Source organism: Rhincodon typus, chromosome 34, assembly GCF_021869965.1.
Source record: "Rhincodon typus isolate 14 chromosome 34, sRhiTyp1.1, whole genome shotgun sequence".
In the NCBI taxonomy this organism is placed as follows: domain Eukaryota; kingdom Metazoa; phylum Chordata; class Chondrichthyes; order Orectolobiformes; family Rhincodontidae; genus Rhincodon; species Rhincodon typus.
In genome coordinates this window covers 7552501-7577482 of record NC_063365.1, presented here as the reverse complement: position 1 = coordinate 7577482, position 24982 = coordinate 7552501, and the positions used below count along the sequence as shown (strand labels likewise).

General features: G+C 40.2%; 1 protein-coding gene across 1 annotated transcript in view; it reads left to right on the top strand.

Annotated features, from left to right (window-relative positions):
* LOC109922048 (annexin A4-like) overlaps positions 1–24982 on the top strand; it is a 57281-nt gene that overhangs the window by 10374 nt on the left and 21925 nt on the right. The window contains exons 3-7 of the mRNA XM_020522072.2: positions 3747–3841; positions 4971–5084; positions 10247–10337; positions 16453–16532; positions 19493–19549. Coding sequence (XP_020377661.1) covers positions 3747–3841; positions 4971–5084; positions 10247–10337; positions 16453–16532; positions 19493–19549 — 437 coding nt within the window. The remainder of the gene's footprint in view (positions 1–3746; positions 3842–4970; positions 5085–10246; positions 10338–16452; positions 16533–19492; positions 19550–24982) is intronic.

Here is a 24982-nt window from a genome sequence, read left to right as displayed (position 1 = left end):
AAGATCAAAGAGTCACGTCACTGAGATTGTATTAAACAAACCCAAGATGCTGTTAAAACTTTAATTAGTTAGAAGATTTTAATTGATTAATATGTATATGTAAATCCCCAAATTCCTTTCAAGTCACTGTCCTGAGAGAACTAAAGGTTTTATCAGTGTAAAGAATTGGTGACATTTTAGGCCAGACAATGCATGTTAGGTGTTAGGTCTTGTGTAGAATCTGTTTTTGTTTTGTTTTGGTGTCAGACTGGTTTTGTTTCTAAAGTAGGAATTTATAAAACACCACATTGACTGCCTATAAATTGTGTGCTTTTTGAACAAAATAGAATGTATCTGCAAATACAGATTCACTCCATAAATTCACGTGTGTGTGCGTGCGTTGGAGAGAGAGAGTGAGTGTGCATGTGTGAGGGGGTGGAAGGGAAGAAAGAGTGAGACAAATACAGATAAGTTAAATAAAAGAAAACAAAGACAAGATTATTGAAATGTCCTTCACAAAACTTTGCTTCACAACCTTAAATATAGAATCTTTGGCTGTTTATCCTGAAACATTGATAAGGGTAACCCTCTCCGTTCACTTGGGTAAAGGCAGCAATACATCTAACTCAGCTTTCTGCTCTTTGGGTTTCCGCAAGCTGGTGTATCAGGTTAGGCAGGGAGCTTTCAAATCTCCATGCTGTCTCAGTAGCATTCCAGAACCATCACTCTGAAAACAGAGGTCAAGAAAAAACAATAATTCTAGTTATACCATGATAGACTGATCAACTCCTCCTTTACCTTGCGGAAGCCTTTCCAGTTTAAGGATGCAAATTTCCCTTTTTATTTTGTTGCCCTAAGTGTTGGGGCTGGTGTATTAGGTGGTGACAAACATGCCACCCCACTGGCAAGAGAACCCATCCAATTACCTGCCAGTCAGCTCATTTTAAGTATTGATGGGTGCATGTGGGCACCTATCTCGCCGTATGACTGACTTCCACTGGTGGCCCAGGTCACCAGAAGCTGCTAATATTCGGAAACCAGCAGATTCTGGATCCTAGGAATAGTCAGTCAGGGCCTACTCCTCAAGAATTCCAGCAGCAAGAAGGCTTGTTCTTTTAATTCTTTCAATGAGGCCTCAATTACCATTCAACAACTGCCATTTGCTTGAACACGGCATCTTTCAGACTTGCTAGAACCAATTCCCAGGTACTGACCTCATTAATACCAACTTCTGCTATTTAAACACAAATGATCCTCTCAGGATTGCTGTGTCTGTAGAACCTTTCAATCAAGACTCAGCCTGCAATTGGCCTCAGAAACAAACAAAGCTTGTTTGATCTGTTCTTTTCCTTTTAACATGGGCTGTCCCAAAGTTCACCAGTCATTTCCAGCTCATTATTCAAAATTGATTTTTTAAAAAAATGAGAGATTAGTGGGGTTTCTAACACCATATGTCTACTTTTACTGGAAAATCCACTTCAGTGTGTTGCATTTCCTTGCCTACAGTTAAGTAAGTAAATGTTGATTATCCTTACTGCTTGGGTTAACAAATCCTTGCCCTGTTGCACTTTTGAGTATTGCAGACATACCGGGCTTTAACTTGGCTTTAGTGATGTAATTCTGTTTTTAGGAGTGTTTGTAAGTTTCTTTTCAGTTTTTAAAATTGGCAAATATGATGCAAAACTTAGCCTCAGACAAGGTTGGAAAAGATATCATATTCCAGTTAACATCTGTACCAAGAACTATATTTTGTAATATAGTACAAGATTTGATCTACAATGGAGCTTAATTTAAATGCTCATTTGCACAGATACATTTGTCAAAAGTATAGTTTTTCAAATATTCTAAGCTGTTTTATTTGTGTGTTGTGTATTTCCATATTTCACTACTTCATAATTGGAAGTATCATCCTACATTTTGTTGTACCATGATCTCTAAAACGAAGCATTCTTCATAAAAGAAAATTGCCTTGTTAATCCCATCCCTGTAATCCATGCAAATAAAAATCATGTTTTGATATTGCTGCTGCTACCATAAATCAATAACTATAGCAGCTGGTTTACTCAATTTCCCAGCCTACAAAGCAAATAAATGCTCTACTGTGTTTTTCATCCTGAATAAACTCCTAAAAGTACAGTATTATGTTTGAAGTAATTTGCAAGATTCTTTGTAAATCTTTTCTTTATAGTATCAGCCATGACTTGCCTGGTAATTGTCTCACCTCTTGATTGCTGTACTGAGGGAGTACTGCATCATTGAAGGTGCCGTTGTTCAGAAGGGATATTAAAAGGAGGTTCTGTCTTTTCGTGCCAAATAGTGCAAAGGATCCCATGGCAATACTTTTGATTAAGAGAAGTCCTGGTGCCCTGGCTAACATCTGTTGCTCACACAATATCATTTAGCCATTATCACATTGCTCTTTGTGGGAGCTTCCTGTGCACAGATTGCAGACTGTATTTCCTGAATTACGAATGTAACTACATTTCAGAGTATAAGCTCCATCCCTGGACCTTGTAGCCACAGAAGGTGTGTTTGTACAATGATTTATGAACCTGCAAATCCTTCCAGTACGTCTTTGGCAGGCTTTAAGAGTGTGAGGGCATGCCAGTCACCTGTGCTTGGTGCAGAGTGGTGCCTCACAAGTCAGAAAGCCTCAGCCTCAGGATTCTTCATAGTCCAGGAATGGCAAACTGCAAAATAATTCATATATGCCTGCTTCATCCGCTACATACTTCTGGATGCCAGAAGGCTTCCTAGTTTAAGGATGCAAATTTCCCTTTTTTCCCTAAGTGTCAGGTGTTAGTTGGTGACAATCACGCCACCCTACTGGCAAGAGAACCCATCCAATCACCAGCTAGTCAGCTCATTTTTAAAACATTGATAGGTTCATCTGGGCAAATATCTCACCCTGTCACTGACTTCCACTGGTGGCCCAGGTATTCAGAAACCAGCAGCTTCTGGATCCTAGAGATAGTCAGTCAGGGCCTATTCCTTCAGAGATCCAGCAGTGAGAAGTTTTTTTTTTCAATTCTACTTGTGGGTTAGGGTTTGTGGGGAGAGAATGTTCAAAGCAGATAGGAGGCAGGGACAGGAGGATGACTTACAAAGGCCACCCCTTAGCCATCGCCAACACCGCCAACACCGCCCCCCCCCCCCCCCCCCCCCCCCCCACCAAATTCATGCTTCCGATTTCCCCTACTTAATTCGTAATGACCACTTCATAGCCTTAATTGCTTGCAAGTCAAGAAACTCCCCAATGGATATTCTCATCCAGCTCAGTTATGGATGTGGTGAGATAGGGTTAAGTTTCCCTCCAGGACCAACTCCCATCATTATTTCCACTTCTCAACGCTTCCAAGAAATGGGAAAAATTAAATCCTAAGAGGATTAGAACATCCCTCCAATTCATCTTTTACTGAGATAAAAGTTACCCAATGAAGAGAGCAAGAATCCTAACAGTACAAAGAACTAATTATAGTTCATGCAGCCATCTCATTTTATCTTTCCATTCTCTATCTATCCATACACTGGTTCTACCGGTATTTACCTTCCTAGATGCTGTCAATTTGCTTTGGAAAGTCTGAGCAGGAACACCTGGCGGATGAGTTGCTGTCAATGGCAAAATCCCCTTTCCGTGAAAATCAACGGTGAAGGTTGGGGATAAAAGCTAGGTCTCCATTGCAAGTCTATTGCTACAATGATATAACTGTAAAACAATACTTAATTGGAATTTTTAATGTGATGTTAATTCTGTGTTAATTTGCCAGGAACTAATGAAGATGAAATTATTGAGATTTTGACAACTCGCACCAATTTTCAACGACAGAAAATAATTGAAGTGTTTAAATCAAGTTATGATCAGGTAATGAACATCTCTTAATACATGCTAGGTGTCTAATGTACTTGAGAGAAGAACCCATATTTCTGATCAAATCAAGATGACATTATCTAGTAGATGGATGAATTACTTTTAAATTTTTTTTCATTTGAATTGCTACCCTGCTAACAGATCAGAGACGTCAATTTAAAAAAAAAGCATTTGGATAGGTACATGGATGGGAAGGGTTTAGAGGGATATGGACCAAATGCACGCAATTGGAACCAGCTGAGCGGACACCGTAGTCAGCATGGACCAGTTTGGGCCGAAGGGCCTGTTTCCATGCTGTATTACTCTATGACTCTAATAGAAAGTAGAGTTTAAATACTACAGTACACATTTTGTTTCATATTTTAAAATATGGGTTTATTTTGTCAGTGAAACAAACAGTTGTTATACTTCATCGTAAGGACTATATAATGCCTATTTAACCTACTTGCATAATTCCATGCAAAAGCGGCTGAAGCCAATTGTCCGGTTAGGTGGAAACTATCTTGTATTAAATAATGAGATAAATTTAGGATAGGATAGGGTGAGGCCTTGTAGGCATCTGAGATTTTGAAGATTGGCTTTCAACTACGTACTGTCTTAGCATGGGTCAGTAAGCACAGGATAAACTTGGCATTGTTAGGACACAGACAGGAGGGTTTAGGATGGCCTCCAGTTTATGGAAGATAAAATGCAAGCGGTCAGCTGGTAATGTGTCGTAATAGTCAAGTATACAGGTAACAAAAACATGAATGAAGGTTTTAGCAGCAGATTAGCAAGAGAAGCAGGAATTTTATGGTGCTGGAAGTAATGGATTTTAGCAATGGCACAGCTGTGTGTTCGGAAAAACATCCTGAGGTCCAGTTTCCAGTTGTCGACGTTGTAGTCTTAAAAAATGGCAGCTGAAGGGAGAGCACGACAATGGATCTCACATCTCCAGAACTGAAAGGAGGGTGTCACTTGTGTCAAAGAGATCACTAAATTGATTGTTTCAAAAGTTGTGAAATAGTTTTGATTGCATCCCATGGTCTTTGTAACTCTTAAAAGCAAGTCATAACAGAACTTTGAGTAGTATTTCATACTTTTTCTGTTGTGTTGAATAATGTGTTACTAAATTTTGCAATAGAGTCTAATTGATGAACTGAGATCAGAGCTTGGAGGGTACTTTAAATCTGTGGCTGAAGGTCTAATGCTGACTCCTGGAAAATTTGATGCAAAGGAAATGGCAAATGCAATGGAGGTAAGTCATAGCTATCCTTTTTTTGTTTTGCTTTCGCTTTTTCAGTCCCAAAAATGTGTAAATACAGAACCAAATCCTTACTTGAGATCCCTAATGCAAGATAGTATCTTCTCAGGCAACCATATCAGCAAGGAACAGCCCAAGCCTACAGGATAGCCTGAATAAACAGTTGAATTACTCACTTTCGATTATGAATCCATAGTAAACCATCCCCTCAAATCACTGCTTCTCCTAGTCCCCATTCCACCAGTGCTGCCTGCAGTCCCCAACTGCTTCCCTATCCTGCAATCCCTAATGAGGACATCATTTATCCACAGCCCTAAGATGCTCACAACTAGCCCTCTTTCCTGTCTCCTCTTCTTCGGTTCCTCCCGTAGCTTTGTTCCTATTTGAATGACAGCCTATACTCAGGGCCTGTGTGGATTTTGTTTTAAATGCAGGCAAAGTAAATATCCCACTTCAGTTTCTAGGCCAATGTGTTTATTGTGAGTAAGTGTATATAAGAACATCAGTACGGAATGGGAAAAGCCATTGGTCACTTTAGCAGCACTATTTTCACACACTGCTGTGTGAAGAATACACACTGCTGCTCTTGGCTGTTCTTTAATGGAAGTGTGTGAATAGCAGATAAAGGTAAAATCTAATACTTTAAAAGTCAAATAGTCTGCTAGCACTTGGCATCTAAGTTCAACTCCTACACCAGTTGGAGCTGGGTTTTCGGCTGAGGTCAAAGGCAGGAGTGACTGAAATTCACATCCATTGACTAACACCTCACTTCCATGAATTTATCCTGTTGGGTGGGTACATGAATAAGAATAGTTTAGAGGGATATGGGCCAAATGCTGGCAAATGGGACTAGATTAGTTTAGGATATCTGATTGGCATTAATGAGTTGGACCAAAGAGTCTTTTCCATGCTGGCCGACTCAGTAACTCTGTGACTGTTTCTGAGCCACATTTACACAATGAGTACCAAGTCAGATTGATGAAGTGCTTCAGTCATTAATTCCAGTGAAAGGAGGCTGACTAGGATTTTCCAGTTAGTCTCCAAATTCACGGCAGGGACCAGTTTAGGTGCCAGGAGAGAAATGCCAAGTGATAGGCTAGAGGTCCAGCAATTGCACCAGGTCCGAGGCAAGGGTTCTAGAATTTGTTACAAGTCTAGGAGAGATATTGCATATTGTCAAGCCCCTCCCAGGTGAGGAGGAATGAATCCGCTCTCCTCCTCTACTCAGCGACCCCCTTCAGTTGGTTGCAATAAAGTTAGTTAAAAAGGATCCCCTCTCTTCTCGGAAGAAATTAATTTGTTTTTAGCCAATTTAACCAGGTTTTCTTGAGTTAACAAAATATTCTGTTTTTAGGTATTAACTATGAGATAGAATGATAATGCAACATATTTCTCACGTTGAATCTGTGTGCTGTTGAGTCTAAAAATATATAAATTAAAAGATATTCAAACAAACCTCTGGGACATTTGTGAAGCTGAGAAAGCTCGAGGAGTCAATCTTCAGATCCTTGGCTTTGCAGGTGAACTAAATTCTTTTAATCCTGTTTCATTTTAGACTGTGTTGCTAACAAGCTTACAGCCCTCAGACAGAGAGAGACTTTTACCTGCAATGTAGGGGAGATTAGTCGATAGTTCTTCAACTGTGACTTTCACAGCATATTGGTGCATGAACTAAGCTGGCACAGACATGTACCTCAGCACACTAGCATGAACCAGATTTCAAGTTTGGTCTTGACCCCTGCCCCTCTCTTGTCCAGACTGCTGCATTTTCTTCCATCGTGCTCCCAGTCTGAGAATCTCCCAGGAGATTACAGATCAGTTTGTGGTACCTTTCTCCCTTTGATGCTTCCTTGACAACTTCAGGTGTGATATTCCAGAATTCTTAACAGGCAGTGAAATTTACATCCACAGTCCGCTTTTGGCTGTATTTACTTTCTTTTTGAAAACAGAATTGTTGCAATTAAAAGTGCTTATGGGCAAATTGATATCGGGGGTTATGATCTGTGGTCATGACACTAGACCTAAAGGCATTCCCTGTCTACCTGGGTGAAAGAACAGCTGTGGGTAGCTCTGTGGAGGATGTTCTCTCCCCTGACACCTCCACACTCTAATATCTGACTGCTAAATGTACTATTTTTCATTAATTACAGATTTAACATTTACTTGATTTGTACTGTGGTTAGTCTGTCTCTTGAATGACTCTACAGTGGTCGTTCGCAGTGGCCCCAGGCGTGTGCTATTAAACCATGACTCCACTTTGTTATAGAATCATACAGCGTGGAAACAGACCCTTCGGTCCTACCAGTCCATGCCAAACATAATCCCAAACTAAACTAGTCCCACCTGCCTGCTGCTGGCCCATATCCCTCCAAATGTTTCCTATTCATATATCCTTCCAAATATCTTTTAAACGTTGTAACTGTACCCACATCCACCACTTCCTCAGGAGTTCATTCCAGACGCGAACGTAAAAAAGTTTGCTTCATGTCATTTTTAAATCTCTGTCTCCTCTCACCTTTAAAAATGTGCCCTCTAGTCTTGAAATTCCCCATCTTGGGGAAAAGCCAACTACCACCAACTCTCTCTATACCTCGCATTATTATATAAACCTCTGTCATGTCACCTCTCAACCTCCTATGCTCCAGTGAAAAATGTCCCAGCCTATATCCAGCCTTTCCTTATAACTCAAATCGTCTATACCTGGCAACATCCTGGTAAATCGTTTCTGAACCGTCTCCAGCTTGATAATATCTTTCCTATAACTGGGTGACCAGAACTGGACTATTCCAGAAGAGGCCTCACCAATATCCCGTACATAACATCCCAACTTCTATACTCAAAGGACTGAGCAATGAAGGCAAGCATGCCAACGCCTTTTTAACCATCCTGTCTATATGTGATGCAAACTTTAAAGAATTATGTACCTGCAGCCCTAAGTCCCTCTGTTCTACAATACTACCCAAGGCCCTGCCATTAATTGTATAAGCCCTACTCTTGTTTGTTGTACCAAGATGCAATACCTCACACTTATCCAGATTGAACTCCATCTGCCATTTTTTTAGCCCATTGACCCATTTGATCAAGATCCCTTTGTAATCTTAGAAAACCTTCTTCACTGTCTACTATGCCACCGATTTTGGTGTCATCAACAAACTTACTAACCATGCCTTCTATGGTCTCATCCAAATCATTTATATAAATGACAAACAAAAGAGGACCCAGAACCAATCCTTGTGGAACACCGCTGGCCACAGGCCTCCAGTCTGAAAAGCAAAAACCTCCACCATTACTCTCTGTCTCCTGCTGTTAAGCCAATTATGCATTCAATTGGTAACCTCACCCTGAATCCCATGTGCCCTAACTTTACTAATTAGTCTACCATGCAGAACCTGGTCAAAGGCTTTACTAAAATTCCAATAAACAATATCTACTGCTCTGCTATCATTAACCTTTTTGGTAACTTATTCAAAAAAACTCAATCAAGTTTGTGAGACACAATTTTCCTTGCACAAAACCATGCTGACTACCTTTTTCAATTTTGGCCTCTCTAAATGTCCATAAATCCTATCTTTTGTAATCAGCTCCAACAATTTACCCACAACCGAAGTCAGACTCATAGGTCTATAAAGGTTTCTCCCTACAACCTTTCTTAAACACAGGTACAACATTAGCCACCCTCCAGTCATCAGACACCTCACCCATAGTTATAGGTGGTACAAATATTTCTGCAAGGAGTCTTGTAATTTCCTCCCTTACTTCCCACAATATTCCGGAATACATTTGATCAGGTCCCAGGGATTCATTCACCTTTATATTCCCTCAGACCTCCCGAACTACTACTTCTGTAATGTGAACTGTAGGATGCCTTCATGGTGAATCACCTTTTTCCTTTACTTACCCTTTCATTTTCATTAACCTGCTGCTACAGTCATGCTGGAAGGTTTCTAATTGGCTATACGGCTTCAGAGGCCTAGGCACTGCCCTTAATTGGACAGGGAATTGGCCAATAAATGCCAATTAAATGGACACTCCATCTCTGAAAATCCCAGCAAGTGACTGTTCCCCTTTAGGAGTACGTTTGCATTTCAGAAACAGTATTGTTGTCTATTTCCTGCCCTGGGAGGCAATCTGGTCCTTAGTTGAGATAGTAGAAAGTCAGTAAGCAAATAGAACCCTATCCTTAGCAGAAGACATAGCCTGGAAGACAGGTTTAAAATAATTCTTGCATTTTCTTTATCTTCCGAAGGACATAATATGCAAATTGAGTTATATTGAAGAGCTAACAGAATTATTGTTACCTGATTAGTGTAAGATGAAAATTGTGACTTCTCTAAACAAGAAGTATCATAATGTTTAGCAAAGATGAAAGGTCAAAGATTTATACACATTGTTGTATAACATATTTAGGATGAGCTTGTTATGGACCAGTCCAAGCCCCTCAAAACATATCAAGGAAAAAGCTTAGATAAAAACTCTTTTATTTTATTTATAGACTCGTGCAAGGCACTGTATTCCAGATTTGATTTGATTGGTCCACTACTAGGCTTAAAGCAAAACACACACTTAATTCTTACAACACTTTTAAAATACAAACAAAAAAAGGCACAACTTTAAATATTGAAATACTTAATAAAATTTTATTATTTAACTACTAATCATCAATTGTTCCAAAATAGCAGCATCCCATAAACACAGCCTTGGCAGAGGCATATTCAGCAAAACAGATTTTCCTCATGTCCTATCTCTGCTCCAGTCCAGGTGAAAGAAACACCAGAAGAAACAATCGAGCAGCAAAGAGAGAATTCAAGCTTTTTGTTGTAGCGCAGAAAGAGAGAGGATGCTGTATCCATCAGCTTCAACAGCTAACTCCAAACCCTGCCTGAAAGCACAATTAAAACCCTTCTGTGTGAGCCTGTCACCAGCCACTTCTGCTTCTTTTATCTAATTTAAAAAAACACTGAGCACAAAGCTGTTTACCCAGTGCTTCTGAAGCAGACATTCTGTCACCACTGTGGAACACACCTCTTTCGCAAGAGAAACAGCACAGTACAAATCCCTCTTAAAGATATAGTACCATCTCAAGGTTGACATTAAGTGCTTTTAAATTTGGTTGAGATCATGGTGTATGTAGTTAAAATTTGTTTTTCATTTGCCAGGGTGCTGGAACTGATGAACATGTCCTAATAGAAGTTCTTGCTACACGGACAAACAAACAACTTTGGGAACTTGCTGAAGCCTATCAATCAGGTAAAATATTTACTTTAATGTCTAATGTTGAAGGGATCTGTCAGTGAAACTGGGTTCACTGTAAATATTCAAACTCCACTCTTCAGAGTGCTTTTCCTCTCACCAGTTCCATCTGTTACCAGTTGCGGTTTGTATTTTCTCACCCTCATCGTCTTCATTTCATTTTTGCCCTTCAAAATACCTTTCCCTCCGAGCCACTCACCATCCTGTCTTGGAAATGTATCATCATCCCTTCACTGTCACTAGGTCAAGATTCTTTTTTAGAGGCATTGTGAGTGTACCTACACCAAATGAACAGCAGTGGTTCAAGAAGGCAGCTCACCACCATCTTCTCAAAGACAACTAGAGATTGGCAATAAATGCTGGCACAGCCAGTGATGCCCACATCCTGTGAGCAAATTAAAAATGAAGATCTTTCATCACCAGAAGCCTATTGTAATACTGTATTCAGCATTTGTATTTGTAAACTTCTGATTTTTGAGCCTTGGGCACAGGCTTAACTCTATTATTAAGATTGGTGGTTAAATGAATTTGGTTATTCCAAGTTCTCAGTCCACTTGTAGAGTCATACAGCACAGAATCAGACCCTTTGGTCCAACCAGTCCGTGCTGACCATGTTCCCAAACTAAACTAGTCGGACCTACCTGCGTATGGCCCATATCCCTTTTATTCGTGTACTTATATAAATGTATTTAAAACATTGTAACTGTACCTGCATCCACCACTTCCTCTGGAAGTCCATTCTGTGTTTTTAAAACAAAAATTCCCCTTATTTCTTTTATAAATCTTTGTCCTCTCACATTAAAAATATGCCCTCTAGTCTTGAAATCTGGAAATCCCCAGTTCTTCTGGTGTGAGTCAATTACATAATTTTGGAACTAATTGATTAAATTGCTGTGAGTTGGTTTACTAAGATTTGTCTAAATGGATGGAACAAATGATACTCTTGCTGTACAGGATTATATGTACTGAACAGATTGATTTTACAGTTTCTTTATAGCATACTTTCCTCTTACTATGTGAAGTTTCTGCTAACATTAACTATGGCACACAATATCAAGTTTAGAGAAAGCTGTCAGGAAATGTTCTTTTACTGTTGCTGTGTACATTTTTGAAAGAAATACAAAAGGCAGTGTAAAAATTCAGGATGTGATCAAAAGGAACAGGGAGGCACTTCCATATTTTTAGAAAATGATCTAGAATCCAAATAAGGAATGTATGACTGCTTCCTAATTTCTGTATTTTCTCTTGGAAGAATTTTGATGTTGATATTGAATCTATATAAAACAAATCAGCTGTCCTTTAATCCTTGAACCCAGGAAGTACTTGGTACAAAATTAAAACCATGGCAAAAATAGTCAAAGTTAGTACTTGGCTTGTATATTTCAGAAGTTAAGATGTGGGAGTGCCTAACTTGATTATTGCTGAAAGATGATGCACTTTGTTATACATTTGTCAGAACAGTTTGCATGAGTTACTATGTATTGGTAATACTTGCAAACTGTGCAGACAAGTGCAAAATATGAAAAGTTTAACTTTTTTATGTTTGACAATTCTGAAAGTTATTGAGTTATTTGCAAATTGTCGACATATGTAGCTTGTTTTTCATATTAAATTTTTTTATTTTTACAGGGTCTCTCCGTTGGTATTGATAATATTTTAAGACTTTCCCACTTGTTGAAAATGATTTTATCAGGTTCAGCAAAATGTTATGCCTAGAAAGATAGCAACGTAGAAAATAGGTGCAGGAGCAGGCCATTGGCCCTTCGAGCCTGCGCTAAAATGCAATATACCTGGATGAAGGTCAAGTGTAATCTGACCTCATGTACTTCCATTGGTGATATACTTTTTAAATATCAATTCTTTCATTTGTGTTAACTAATGTGAGCTTCTCCATTTTAACAAACAGCAACTTTTTAATTCTTTTATTTTTTTCAGAGCTTCCCAGGCCAAGAAAAAGCATTTACTATTTTCACTCACCAACAATATTATAAAAATCAGCTCCACTCAAACCTCTATCTTGGCGATTAACAAGTTAACTGTTATAAAAAGTGACTAATTTCATACAGTCATACAGCACGGAAACAGACCCTTCAATCCAACCAGTCCACGCTAACCGTGTTCACAAGCTAAATTAGTCCCACCTGCCTGCACCTGGCCCATATCTCTTCAAGCCTTTCCTATTCATGTACTTATCCAAATGTCTTTTAAACGTTGTAACTGTACCTGCATTCACCACTTTCTCTGGCAGTTCACTCCACATACGAACCACTCTGTGTTTTAAAAAAAAACTTGCTCAAATATGTCCTTTTTAGATCTGCGTCCTCACACCTGATAAATATAAACCCTAGTTTTGAACACCCCCATCCTAGGAAAATGAGCCTTGTCATTCACCTTTTATCTATGCCTCTCATGAAGTTATAAACCACAATAAAGACACCCCTCCACCTCCTACACTCCAGTGGTAAAAAAATGCCTTTCCAGTCTATTTTTATATCTCAAACCCTCCATTCTCTGCAACCTCCTGGTAAATCTTTTCTGAACCCTCTCCAGTTTAATAATAACTTTTTCAAAACAGGGTGACCAGACTTGCACACAGTACTTGAAGAGGTCTCACCAATGTCCTGTATAACCTCCAACATCACATTTCCTTTACCCAAAGGTCTGAGCAATGATGGCAAGTGTGCTAAATGCTTTCTTAACCACCCTGTCCATATGTCATGCAAACTTCAAAGAACTATGTACCTGAACCCTTAGGTCACTCCCAGGGCCCTATCATTAATTGTGTAAGTCCTGTCCTTGTTTGTATTACAAAAATGCAATACCTCACATTTATCCAAACTAAATTCCATCCTGTACTCCTCAGCCCATTAATGTTCAATTTCATGTCCTTTAGCACCCAAAGGTCTGTGAACGTGAGTAAAGAGTTGTTTAATTTTAAAAATACATTATTTGTTCTATGGCATCCTTGACTGTTGCGTGTTCCAGTATAGTAATTAGTTCCAATACATCAGAACTAGCATCTGAACTTGTCTAAGTTCATAGCCAGTTCAACTGTTTTATCTCTAAATGTGACATCGTCTATTTGTCAAGGCCTAGCACAATATTTGAAGTGCAAGTAATGTTTTCTGTCTTAAAGAAGATTTAGGTCAGGAGCAACCTCCATGTCTAGGCCAATATATTTAAAGGACTTCCAATCCTAAATTCCTCTTGAATCTTGTTTATAAAGTGCTGAAATTCTATAGAATTGGTTAAGTTGTTTCAAAAAAAAACACTTCTTTCTGATTTCTTTTTTCCCTTGCAATAATATTTTTAGTTGATTGATTGACCTCATTCCCAAGAACATGTGACCAACAGAGATAAGAAAACCTTGAAGATTGCTCCTCCCACTGTGAGGGAGTCCACTCCAACATTTTGATTTCTAAGTCACTCTTTTAAACCTTGAAACATGCGTCTTACTTGGTCTTAAGTTCCAATTAGGAGATTTTTTTTTCCATATACGTCCATCTCTGATAATACTGGCTGTCCTCTTTCTGGCACTTTGAGTAGACATCAAATTACTTTCAACTATCCAACATTTTTTATTATTTTACTTCTCTTATTAACTGAACTTAAATTTTTGCACAGCTGCCAAAACATCCTGTTAAAAGGACTTCTATTTCTGGTACTGTTTCTCAATTGTTTTGTTGCATAATCTTGCCCAGCGGTGGACTCTATTTAGCCCTCTGCCTGTCTCTGGATTATTGCTACTATGACTAGACGGTCTCTCTTTTTGATGATCAAGTGATTCTTTCACTTCTGTGTGGATGTTTTCCAGCCTAAGAGGCACTCCCAGATCTAATCTAAGATCCTGCACTAGATTTTCTTGTTTTCCATGTTTTTCTTCCCCTGAGTTCTTCCAGCCTATGGATCTGCTTGTCCATCATCTTGTATGTTTAGCAAATATTTCAGCTTGCCAATAGCACTGCCCACTGTTTCTGCAACAGTTACATCCTTCCATTCACTGATCCTTTTAATATGCATGTGATCCGAGTCCGCCCTCAAAGCAGTTATCCTCTAGATATAATAGTCCTGTCTTGTATGTCAATATAATTCTGCCTGTTGCCACCTAGCCGTTGATCTACCATATTTTGTTCTTCATAACTACCAGATACACGCATATATGAGGTACATGGTAGCTCATCCACTACTGAATAGTCAGATTGTGAAATGTTATCAACCCCAATTAACCTTAAATATGGACCTTCAATAGTTTGGACACTTTGTTGGAGAGGCATTCTCTTATCAGCTCTCCTACCTTACCTAGACACCTTGGCCAATCCCCTCTTCATACTAAACCCTGAATATTAAAGTTTATCCCGGAAGGTCTTAAGAAAACTTCACGCTCAAATTTTCTCAGATTTAATTCTTGACGACTGCCATTCTCCCTACATGTAAAGTGTTCAGTTTTGCAGAAAAAGGAACTAATTGTAACCCCTTAATCAATCAATGCCCTCCATCTCCTGTTATTTAACTACAACATAATTAACACATCAACATTTTTTTTATCAGTTGATTCATAGGTTTTCATAAGCTATCATCCTTGGACTTCTTGGAGTCACTGACTTTGAACAGTACGTGGACGAATGCTGTCTAGTAATTTTTTTTTATGGCAGTAAAGGGCTGGAGTTTTGCAGGGTTATCCAATGCTTTTCTGGAGGCAGTGATTACTGATTTTTCTGCTTCTGCTTTCATGCACACTATGTGCCTCACTTGAAGCTTTCAGTCACACGCTGAGCTCCATCCTCCCCAAAACTGAGCTTATACTGACCAGGGAAGGTTAGGTAACACAGGTCTTTTTTCCTGTCTTGAAAAGAGAAAGCTGACGGCTAACCTAATAGAGCCCTGCAGAAACTACAGTAGGTATTTAGGCAGAGGTATTGTTTACACTTGTGAGGAAGAACAAAACTAGAGGCTGTCATTATAAAATCATCACCAAGAAACTCAATAGCAAAATCCCCTGCTCAGCAAGTAGTGAAAATATGGAAATCATTACCCCACTGAGTGTCTGAGGCAAATTAGAAAGGGCGTATTTAAGGGTAGCAGAGATCAGCAGGGAGTGTCTGAGGCAAATTTAAAATGAACGTATTTAAGAGAAGCAGAGGTCAGTATATGAGGTGGAAGGAAGGAGAGGGTTATTCTGCTAGAATTAGATGCAAAAATTGAGAGGCATCAGTTCGGCATAAATTCGAGCGTGGATTAGTTGGGCTGAATGGCCTGTTTCTTTGCTACATGTTCATTGTAGTACTGAGGTGCAGGCATGGACACGAGGAAATTATCAAGTGGAATCATATTAAAACTAGACTGTTCAAGTCAGTAACAAAAACAAAGTTGCTGGAAAAGCTCAGCAGGTCTGGCAGCATCTGTGAAGGAGAAAACAGAGTTAACGTTTCAGGTCCGGTGACCCTTCCTCAGAACTGATGGTGGCTGGGAAAACGTCAATTTATATGCAGAAAATAGGGAGGTGGGTGGGCTAGGGAGTAAACGATAGGATAGAGCCCAAAGAGAGAGAAAGACAGTTGGACAGACAAGGGAGTTGCTAACGATCAGGCTGGGAGGGTGAACAGTTGTTAATGGGGACTGTTAGTGACTAACAACAGGGGGTGTGTAATGGCAGACTATGTGGTAACAAGGCATGGTGTATGGGGTGGGGGGGCTGGGACATGGGAGAGTTTAGGCTCTAAAATTATTGAACTCAATATTGAGTCTGGAGGGCTGTAGGGTCCCCAAGCGGAAAATGAGGTGTTGTTCCTCCAGCTTGTGTTGGGCTTCACTGGAACACTGCAGCAAACCAGAGACAGAGATGTTGGCCAGGGAGCAGGGTGGTGCGTTGAAGTGGCATACCATTGGATTACACAGTCAAAGCTCAAGTGTGAGCTATTCCTATGGAAAAGGAGTATGTAATTTGCCTGAATTTTCAACATATACCTTATGTTTTTGTATATGTAGATGTTCCTGCTTGGCATTATACATTTCAGAAGTGAATTAAATCCAGCATTTTCAGATTGCCCAATGAAAATAATCCCTTTTATCAGAGAGATTGAATAGTATTTGTCATTTCTTTTTGTTCCTGTAGAGAATGCTTCAAGTTTAAAAGATGATCTCAAGTCAGAGAATTCTGGAGACTTTGAGGAACTTTTGGTGTCCCTGCTAAAGGTTGGTGTGATTTGTATTCATGGCATTCCATTCCTTAGAATCATAAATTCACTTCGTATTTTCACAGAATTGTTACAGTGTAGAAGGAGAATATTCAGCCCATCATATCTGCACCAGCTCTCTGAATGAACATTGCAGTTCAGTGCCATTCCCCTGGCTTTTCCTCATAACCCTGAATATCGTTTCCATTTAAATCTAATGCCCTCTTGAATGCCTCACTTGAACCTGCTTCCACCACACTTTCGGGCAATGTGTTGCAGATCCTAACCACTCATTGTGTGAAAGAGCTGTCTTCTCGCATTCACATTTGCTTCTTTTGCAAATTGCCTTGTATCTGTGCCCTTTAAGGCAATAGCAAGGCTCTGTTGTTGACTTGAGAAAGAAATCAGATACACAAGGGTAATAAAAAGAAAGAATAGCTAAAGTGAATTTGGGACCATTGGAGAACTCGACTAGGGATTTGCTAATGATGAACAGGGAAATAATGTTAAACCAATACTTTGATCCCTCTTCACAATGGAGAACACCATAAACATCCCAAAAGTATCAGATAAGCAAGGTGCTAATGGGAGGAAAGGTCTTGTAACAGTCTGTATCATGAGGGTCAAAGTATTTGTCAAACTAATAAGAATGAAGGGAGACAATTTGCCAAAACTAAAGAGTTAGAGATAATGGAGGCATTGGTTGGAATATCCAGAACTCACTGGATTCTGGGTGGTTCCAATGGATTGGGAAAGTGCTAATATGATAGCCCTGCTCAACGAGGAAGAGAGACAAAAAGCAGGAAACTAGAAGCTAGTTAGCCTAACATAGAGTTCATTATTACAGAAGAAATAGCAGGACGTTCAAAAAGGCTTAAATCAGCAAACTTTTTTTTTGCTGAAAGGGAAATCGTGTTTAACCAATTTGCTGGAATTCTTTAGAACATAGAACAGTACAGCACAGTACGGGCCCTTCGGCCCATGATGTTGTGCCGACCTATTATCCTACTAAGATCAATCTACCCTGCATACCCTACATTTCACTATCCTCCATGCGCCTATCCAAGAGTCGCTTAAAAGTCTCTAAAGTATATGACTCCACTACCACTGCCAGCAGTGCATTCCACACACCCACCACTCTCAACTCAAGTTGTTATATAGTCAAAGACTCTCTTTGACTATATAACAACTTGAGTTGATAATGGGGAACCAGTAGAAGTGTTTGGATTTCCAGAAGGCATTCCATAAGATGCCAAGTAAAAAGTAAAAAGTATTGGGGATGATGCATTAGCTTGCGTTGTGGATTGGATAATACACAGATGACCAAGTTGGGATTAATAAGTCTTTCTCAGGCTGAAAATGTGTAACTAGTGGAGTAATCCAAGGCTCCGTCCTAAGTCCTCAGTTATTTACCAACGATATGAATAACTTGTATGGGGCAGCAGAGTGTAGTGTACCAAACTTACTGACGAATCAAAAATAGGTGGGAGGGCATGTTGTGATGAGGTCATAAGGAATGTTCAAGAGGATGTAGATAAGTTGTGTGAATGGGCAAGAACTTAGCAGGCAGATGGAGTTTGATGTAGGAAACTGAGAGGTTATGTACTTTGGGTAGAAAGAATCAAAAGTGAGACTATTATTTAAATGGGTAGAGAGAAAAATATGTAGCACAGGTGACTCTGGGTATTTGTGTACATGAAACACAAAAAGTTAGTATGCAGGTGCAGTGTGTAATTAAGATGGCAAATGGAAATTTAGCTTTCTATTACTGGTGTTTAAAATAGAGAGGTTTTGTAACTGTACTGGGAGTTGGGGTGACTGCACAAGAGTATTGTGTACAATTTTTGATGCCTGTATTTAAGAAAAGAAATACTGGAATTGGAAGCAGTTCAAAAGAGATTCATCCCATGAATCAGTCTAGTGAATGGTTGACTTATCAAGAACTGCTAAACAGATTGGGCCTTTATTTGTTTGAGTTTTGAAGAATGAGGGGTGATCTTATTGAAACATACAAGACAGGAAGAAAATTAGCCATCAGAATACATGAAAATCAGCTAGCAGCAAAACAGCACCACAAACTCTCCTTAATATCTGTACATTCAGACAATGAAGGCCATCAGTTTAATTGGGACAAAGTAACCACAGTAGCCCAAGCCAAACATAGACACACACGGGAATTCCTAGAGGCATGGTTCTCCACCCATACTTCAATCAACAAACATATAGAATTGGACCCCATATACAAACTCACACAGATCAAAACCGGAAATGACACTATTGACCATAACGGACCGGACAGTATAAATTCCAAGTGGAGTAGAATAACATCGCTTCATCGGAGGCTGTACTGATGATGTCACCTAGCATGGTGATGAAACGTCTGAACAAAAACAAGCCAGCTTGGCGAGCAAGTCAACAATCTGAAACGTACAAGATTCTGTATGGTGGGTGGGGGGACACTTGACAGGGAAGATGTTCCCACTAATGAGAATCTGAAGCTAGTGGACGTAGTTACAAAATAAGGGATATTCATTTAAAACTGAAACACAAGGGAAGTTCTTCTCCTCATGGCTGGTAAATGTATGGAATTCTTTACTCCAGACAGCTGTGGAAGCTAATTCACTGGAAGTAGTTAAAAATGTAATTAGATTTTTGATAGATCAGAGTGTTGAGGTTTATCAGGAGCAGGCATGAAAGATGAGTTGAGCCTGACACAGATCAACCATGATCTTGTTGAATGATGGGGCAGGCTTGCTTGGAAGGGGTGGGTGTGGTTGCTAATTGGGCCTATTTCTTGTGTTCTTCTTGTACAATAAGGGACAAAAATGGAAGGGGGACAAATTCATTTTTTTAAGATAAAACCTGGAGTAACAACAGATTTTAATAACTGGACTTTGACCATCTGGTGAGATTCTTGTACAGTTGCAATTATTTTTATGCAGCAATATTAGACTCAAACATTTGTGTTTTCTTTTTCAGGCTAAGCGTGATGAAAGCTACTATGTGGATGAAGACCTTGCAAATCAAGATGCTAAAGTAAGCTTTCTTTTATATATAAATAGTCATACAGCACAGAAACAGACTCTTTGTCCAACCCATCTGCACTGACCAGACATTCGACTCTGACCTAGTCCCACTTGCCAGCATCTGGCCCATATCCCTCTGAACCCTTCCTATTCATTATACCCATCCCGATGCCTTTTAAATGTTGTAATTGTACCAGCCTCCACCACTTCCGACAGCTCATTCCATACATGCACCACCCCGTGCATGAAAATACTATTCCTCGGGTCCCTTTTAAATCTTTCCCATCTCACCTTAAATCCTTGTCCTCTAGTTTTGAACTCCTCTACCCTGGCAAAAAGACCTTGGTTATTCACCCTATCCATGCCCCTCATGATTTTATAAACCTCTATAAGGGCACTCCTTAAACCTTCAACCCCCCAGGGGAAAATAGTCCCAAACTATTCAGCCTCTCCCTATAGCTCAAATCCTCTAACCTCACCAACATCCTTGTAAACCTTTTCTGCACTCTGTCAAGTTTCACAACATTCTTCCTATAGAAGAACTGCAACATGATGTTCATTGGGATTTTAGGCTTCTGGTGCCCAAGAGCCAATCTCATTCAGTTGTTAGCTTGCAAACTCTTTGATTTTTGCAAAGGGAAATATAGACCAAGAACGAACTATTCCAAAAATGTGTTGGTATGCTATTGAGTCCATTGTTTGAAATATTAGGAGATTCCTTCATTCAAAGATTCATCACAAGGTTGATCCCTAGGTTAAAAACTGAGAACCTGTATGTTATCCAAATCAGAGCGAATTAAGACACAAGATACTGAGTTTGCCTTTGAAAAGTAGGTTTATTTCCTGAAAGCAGCATTAAAGATCTGTCTTCTAAGTACAAACTGCCTTCCCTTTTTAATGACAAATAAAAACAGAAATTGTGGTGAAACTCAGCAGGTCTGGCAGCATCTGTAGAGAGAAGGCATAGTCAACATTTTGAATCCATTATCCTTCTTCAATCTTTTGAAAAAAACAATTACCTAATTAGCCTGAAGAACTAGCTGTAAAGAGGCACTGTAACAAAATTTACATCTTCAAAGACAAATTCCAAAATTAAATTGAATTCTTATTCTTGGGGTTGATGATGAATTCCAGCCCCCTGTGCTGCTTGTTGATTGTGGAAGGCCTTAAGTGTGTCAGTGGGCATCGCATGATCCCTCTCACTGGGCACCTGGGCACAAGTCCCTGTTTTAATTCCTCTTTACCTTTAACCTTAACTATAATGTAATATGTGCAAAAAGCATTCTTAAAAGAATCTTCTATCATGGCATTAAATCACAACTACATTATTACTTGTGATTTGCTTTTTATATGCTAAAACAAGGATATTATTAAATTGGAGAGGGTGCAGAAAACATTTACAAGGATCTACCAGGAGCGGAGGGTTTGTGTTATAAGGAGAGGTTGGATAAGCTGGGACTTTGTTACGGGAGCGTTCGAGTTTGAGGGATGACCTAATGGAGCTTAATAAAATCATGAGGGGCAAATTTAAGGTGAATAGCAAAGGTCTTTTCCCTAGGCTAGGGGAGTTCAAAACTAGGGGCCACATTTTTATGATAAGAGGAGAAAGATTCAAAAGGACCTGAGGGTCAACTTTTTCATACAGATACTGGTTCATATATGGAATGAACTGCCAGAGGAAGTGGTAGATGCAGGTACAGCTACAACATTTAAAAGACATTTGGACAGGTACATGAATAGGAAAGGTTTAGAGGGATATGGCCCAAACTTAGGCAAATGGAACTAGTATAGTTTGGAAAACCTGATCGGCATGAACAAGTTGGATTGAAGGGTCTGTTTCTGTGCTGTATGACTGTGTTTGATAACTAATCTACTTGGGAAACTTGAAATGCTGAATCACCCCAATTGTGTAATGCCTACATTGTCATTGTGATGGTGCAGGTCAGGGTGACTGAAGCAGACAAGGAATGTGTGAGCTTTTGTATACAGGTGTGAAAGGGTTAATCCTGACGAATGCCATAAACGCCAGCCCCACTATGACTATCATATGGACCCAAGGGTAGAACAGTTTAGGACTCAAGAAGTGAAACTAACATTGGATCCTCCTCAAAGTCTCCATAACTATGCCAATCGTACCAATGTAATCAGTGAAGCTAAACTATATTTCCTTAACTACCAGAGGCTTCGCTAGACCAGGAAGTAATTGCCCTCTACCACACTCATCCAAGCACTCCCTGTGGACCGTAAGACACAGGAGCATAGAACATAGAACATAGAACATTACAGCGCAGCACAGGCCCTTTGGCCCTCGATGTTGCGCCAACCTGTGAAACCAATCTGAAGCCCATCTAACCTAAACTATTCCAGTATCATCCATATGTTTATCCAATGACCATTTAAATGCCCTTAAAGTTGGCGAGTCTACTACTTTTGGAGGCAGGGCATTCCACGCCCTTACTACTCTCTGAGTAAAGAACCTACCTCTGACATCTGTCCTATATGTATCATCCCTCAATTTAAAGCTATGTCCCCTCGTGCTAGCCACCAGAATTAGACCATTCGGCCCATAGCTGATAAGTTTCTCAACTCCATTCTCCTGCCTTCTCCTGTAACCCTGGATCCCCTTACCAATCAAGAACCTATTTGTCTCTGTCTTAAATACTCTCAATGACTTGACCTCCACAGCCCACTGCAGCAAGGAGTTCCATAGATTCACCACCCTCTGGCTAAAGAAATTTCTCTTCGTCTCACTTCTAAATGGTCAGCCCTTCACTCAGGCTGCGCCCTCAGGTCCTAGTCTCTCCTACTAGTGGAAACATCTTCCCCACATCCACTTGAGCCAGCTCTCTCAGTATTCTGTAAGTTTCACTCAGAGTTCCCACATCCTTCTACACTCCATTGAGTACAAACCCAGAGGCCTTAACTGTTCCTCATATGACAAGCCTTTCGTCCCCAGGGTCATTTTTGTAAACCTCCTCTGAACCCCCTCCAATGCCAGCACATCCTTCCTTAGATACGGGGCCAAAACAACTCTCAACATTCCAAGTGCAGTCTGACCAGAACCTCAGCAGTATGTCTCTGCTCTTGTACCCTAGCCCTCTTGAAATGAATGCTAAAATTGAATTTACGTTTCTAATTACCAATTGAACCTGCCTATTAACCTTGTCAGAGTCCTCAACTAGCATTCTCAAGCCCCATTCTGCTTCAGATTTCCAAAGCCTTTCCCTATTTAGAAAATAGTCTATGCCTCTTCTTCCTATCAAAGTGTATAACCTCATACTTTCCCGCATTGTATTCCATCTGCCGTTTCTTTGCCCACTCTCCTAGCCTGTTCAAATCATTCTGCAGCGTCTCTGCTTCCTCCACACTACCTTCCTCTCCACCTATCTGTGTGTCGTCTGCAAACTTTGCAACAATTCCCCCAGTTCCGAAGTCCAGATGATTAATGTATAACAGAAATAGTTGTGATCCCAACACAAACCCTGGAACTGTACTAGTCACTGGCTGCCATCCTGAAAATGAGCCCTTTATCCCCACAGCCAGCTGATGTTCTATCCATGTCAGTATCATGCCCCTAACACCATATACTCTTAACTAGTTTAGCAGCCTCTTGTGCGGCACCTTGATAAAAGCCTTCTGTAAATCCTAATAGATCACGTCCTCTGGCTCTCCTTTGTCTAACTTGCTTGTAACCTCCTCGAAGAATTCAAACAGATTTGTCAGACACGACCTTCCCTTGACATAGCCATGCTGACTCAGCCATACTTTACCATGCACTTCCAAGTGCTCCGCAATCTCTCCATCCTCAATAATGGACTCTAAACTCAGGCTAACCAGCCTCCAGTTTTCTATCTTCTACCTCCCTCCTTCTTAAACAGGGATATAACATTGGCCGTATTCCATTTCTCTGGCACCATCCCTGACTCCAGTGATTCCTTAAAGATCACCACCAATGCCTCCACAATCCCTTCAGAACTCTAGGATGTAGTCCGGGTGCTTTATCCACCTTCAAACCTTTCAGCTTTTCCCAGATCTTCTCCTTAGTGATGGCCACTGCACGTATCTCTGCCCTCTAACTCTCCTGAAGTTCTTGTATGCTACTGGTATCTTCCACTGTGAAAACTGATGCAAAGTATCTATTCATTTCTTTGTTCCTCATTACTATTTCGCCAGCCTCATTTTCCAGTTGTCCAATGTCTTGGCTCTTTTACGTTCTTTTATAGTATATCTTAGAAAAACCTCTCACAATCCTCTTTTATATTACTAGCTAGCTACTGTCATTTTATCCCCCCCCCCCCCCCCCATTGTTTTATTAGTTATCCTCTGGTTTTTAACGGCTTCCTGCCGATCTTAGATCATAGAATCCCTACAGTGTGGAAATAGGCCCTTCGGCCCAACAAGTCCATACCGAACCTCAGAGCATCCCACCTAATCTACACATCCCTATGGGCAATTTAGCATGGCCAATTCACCTAACCTGCACATCTTTGGACTGTGGGAGGAAACCGGAGCGCCCAGAGGAAACCCACGCAGACACGGGGAGAATGTGCAAACTCCACACAGACAGTCGCCCAAGGCTGGAATCGAACCCAGGTCCCTGGCGCTGTGAGGCAGCAGTGCTAACCACTGAGCCACCGTGCCACCCTAAACATTCATCACATTGTATGCTTTCTCTTTTGTTTTTATGCTGTTGCTGACTTTCCTCGTCAGCCATGATTGCCTTATCCTTGGGATGAATTTCTGCTGTGCCTCCCGAATTTCTCCCAGAAACTTCAGCCATTGCTGCTCCACTATCTTCCCTGCTAGGCTTCCCTTCTGGGCAGCTCCTCCCCCATGTCTTTGTAGTTTCTTTTACTTGATTGTAATACTGTTTATATCTGATTTCAGTTTCTCCCTATACTTAGAGGATGGTGGCTGCAGATCATACATATATCAGCTGGCATGCCTGGGAAACCCTCCTCAGAATGATTCTGAGGATGAAAGATTTCTGTTCCGTAGAATTTGCTCTATTTTCCTCAACAGAAGGTTGAGCAGATTTGATTGAGGTGTTTAAAATCAGATAGGTCTGGACACATTAGAAAGCAAGAAATTGTTCCTATTGTTGGTAGGTTAGAGAACCAAAGGGCACAGGTATCAGATAATTGGCAAGAACAAGGAACAGTGACATGAAGAACTTTCAGACATAGAGGGGTTAGGATCTAGACTGCATTGCCTGAGTCTGCGGTTGAGGCAGAGTCAGCTGAAGCCTTCAAAAGGGAATGAGATCGTTATCTAAAAAAAGGAGAAATTGCTGTCTTAGATAGCCAGCACAGATACAGCTGGCCAAACAGCGCCTCTGGGTATTAATGACTTTATGATACTAGGACAACAAAGTTAACTCATCTCTTTAAATAATATAATGGGATCTTGTGTCAATCTGAAAGCCAAGTGAGTTTATGATGTT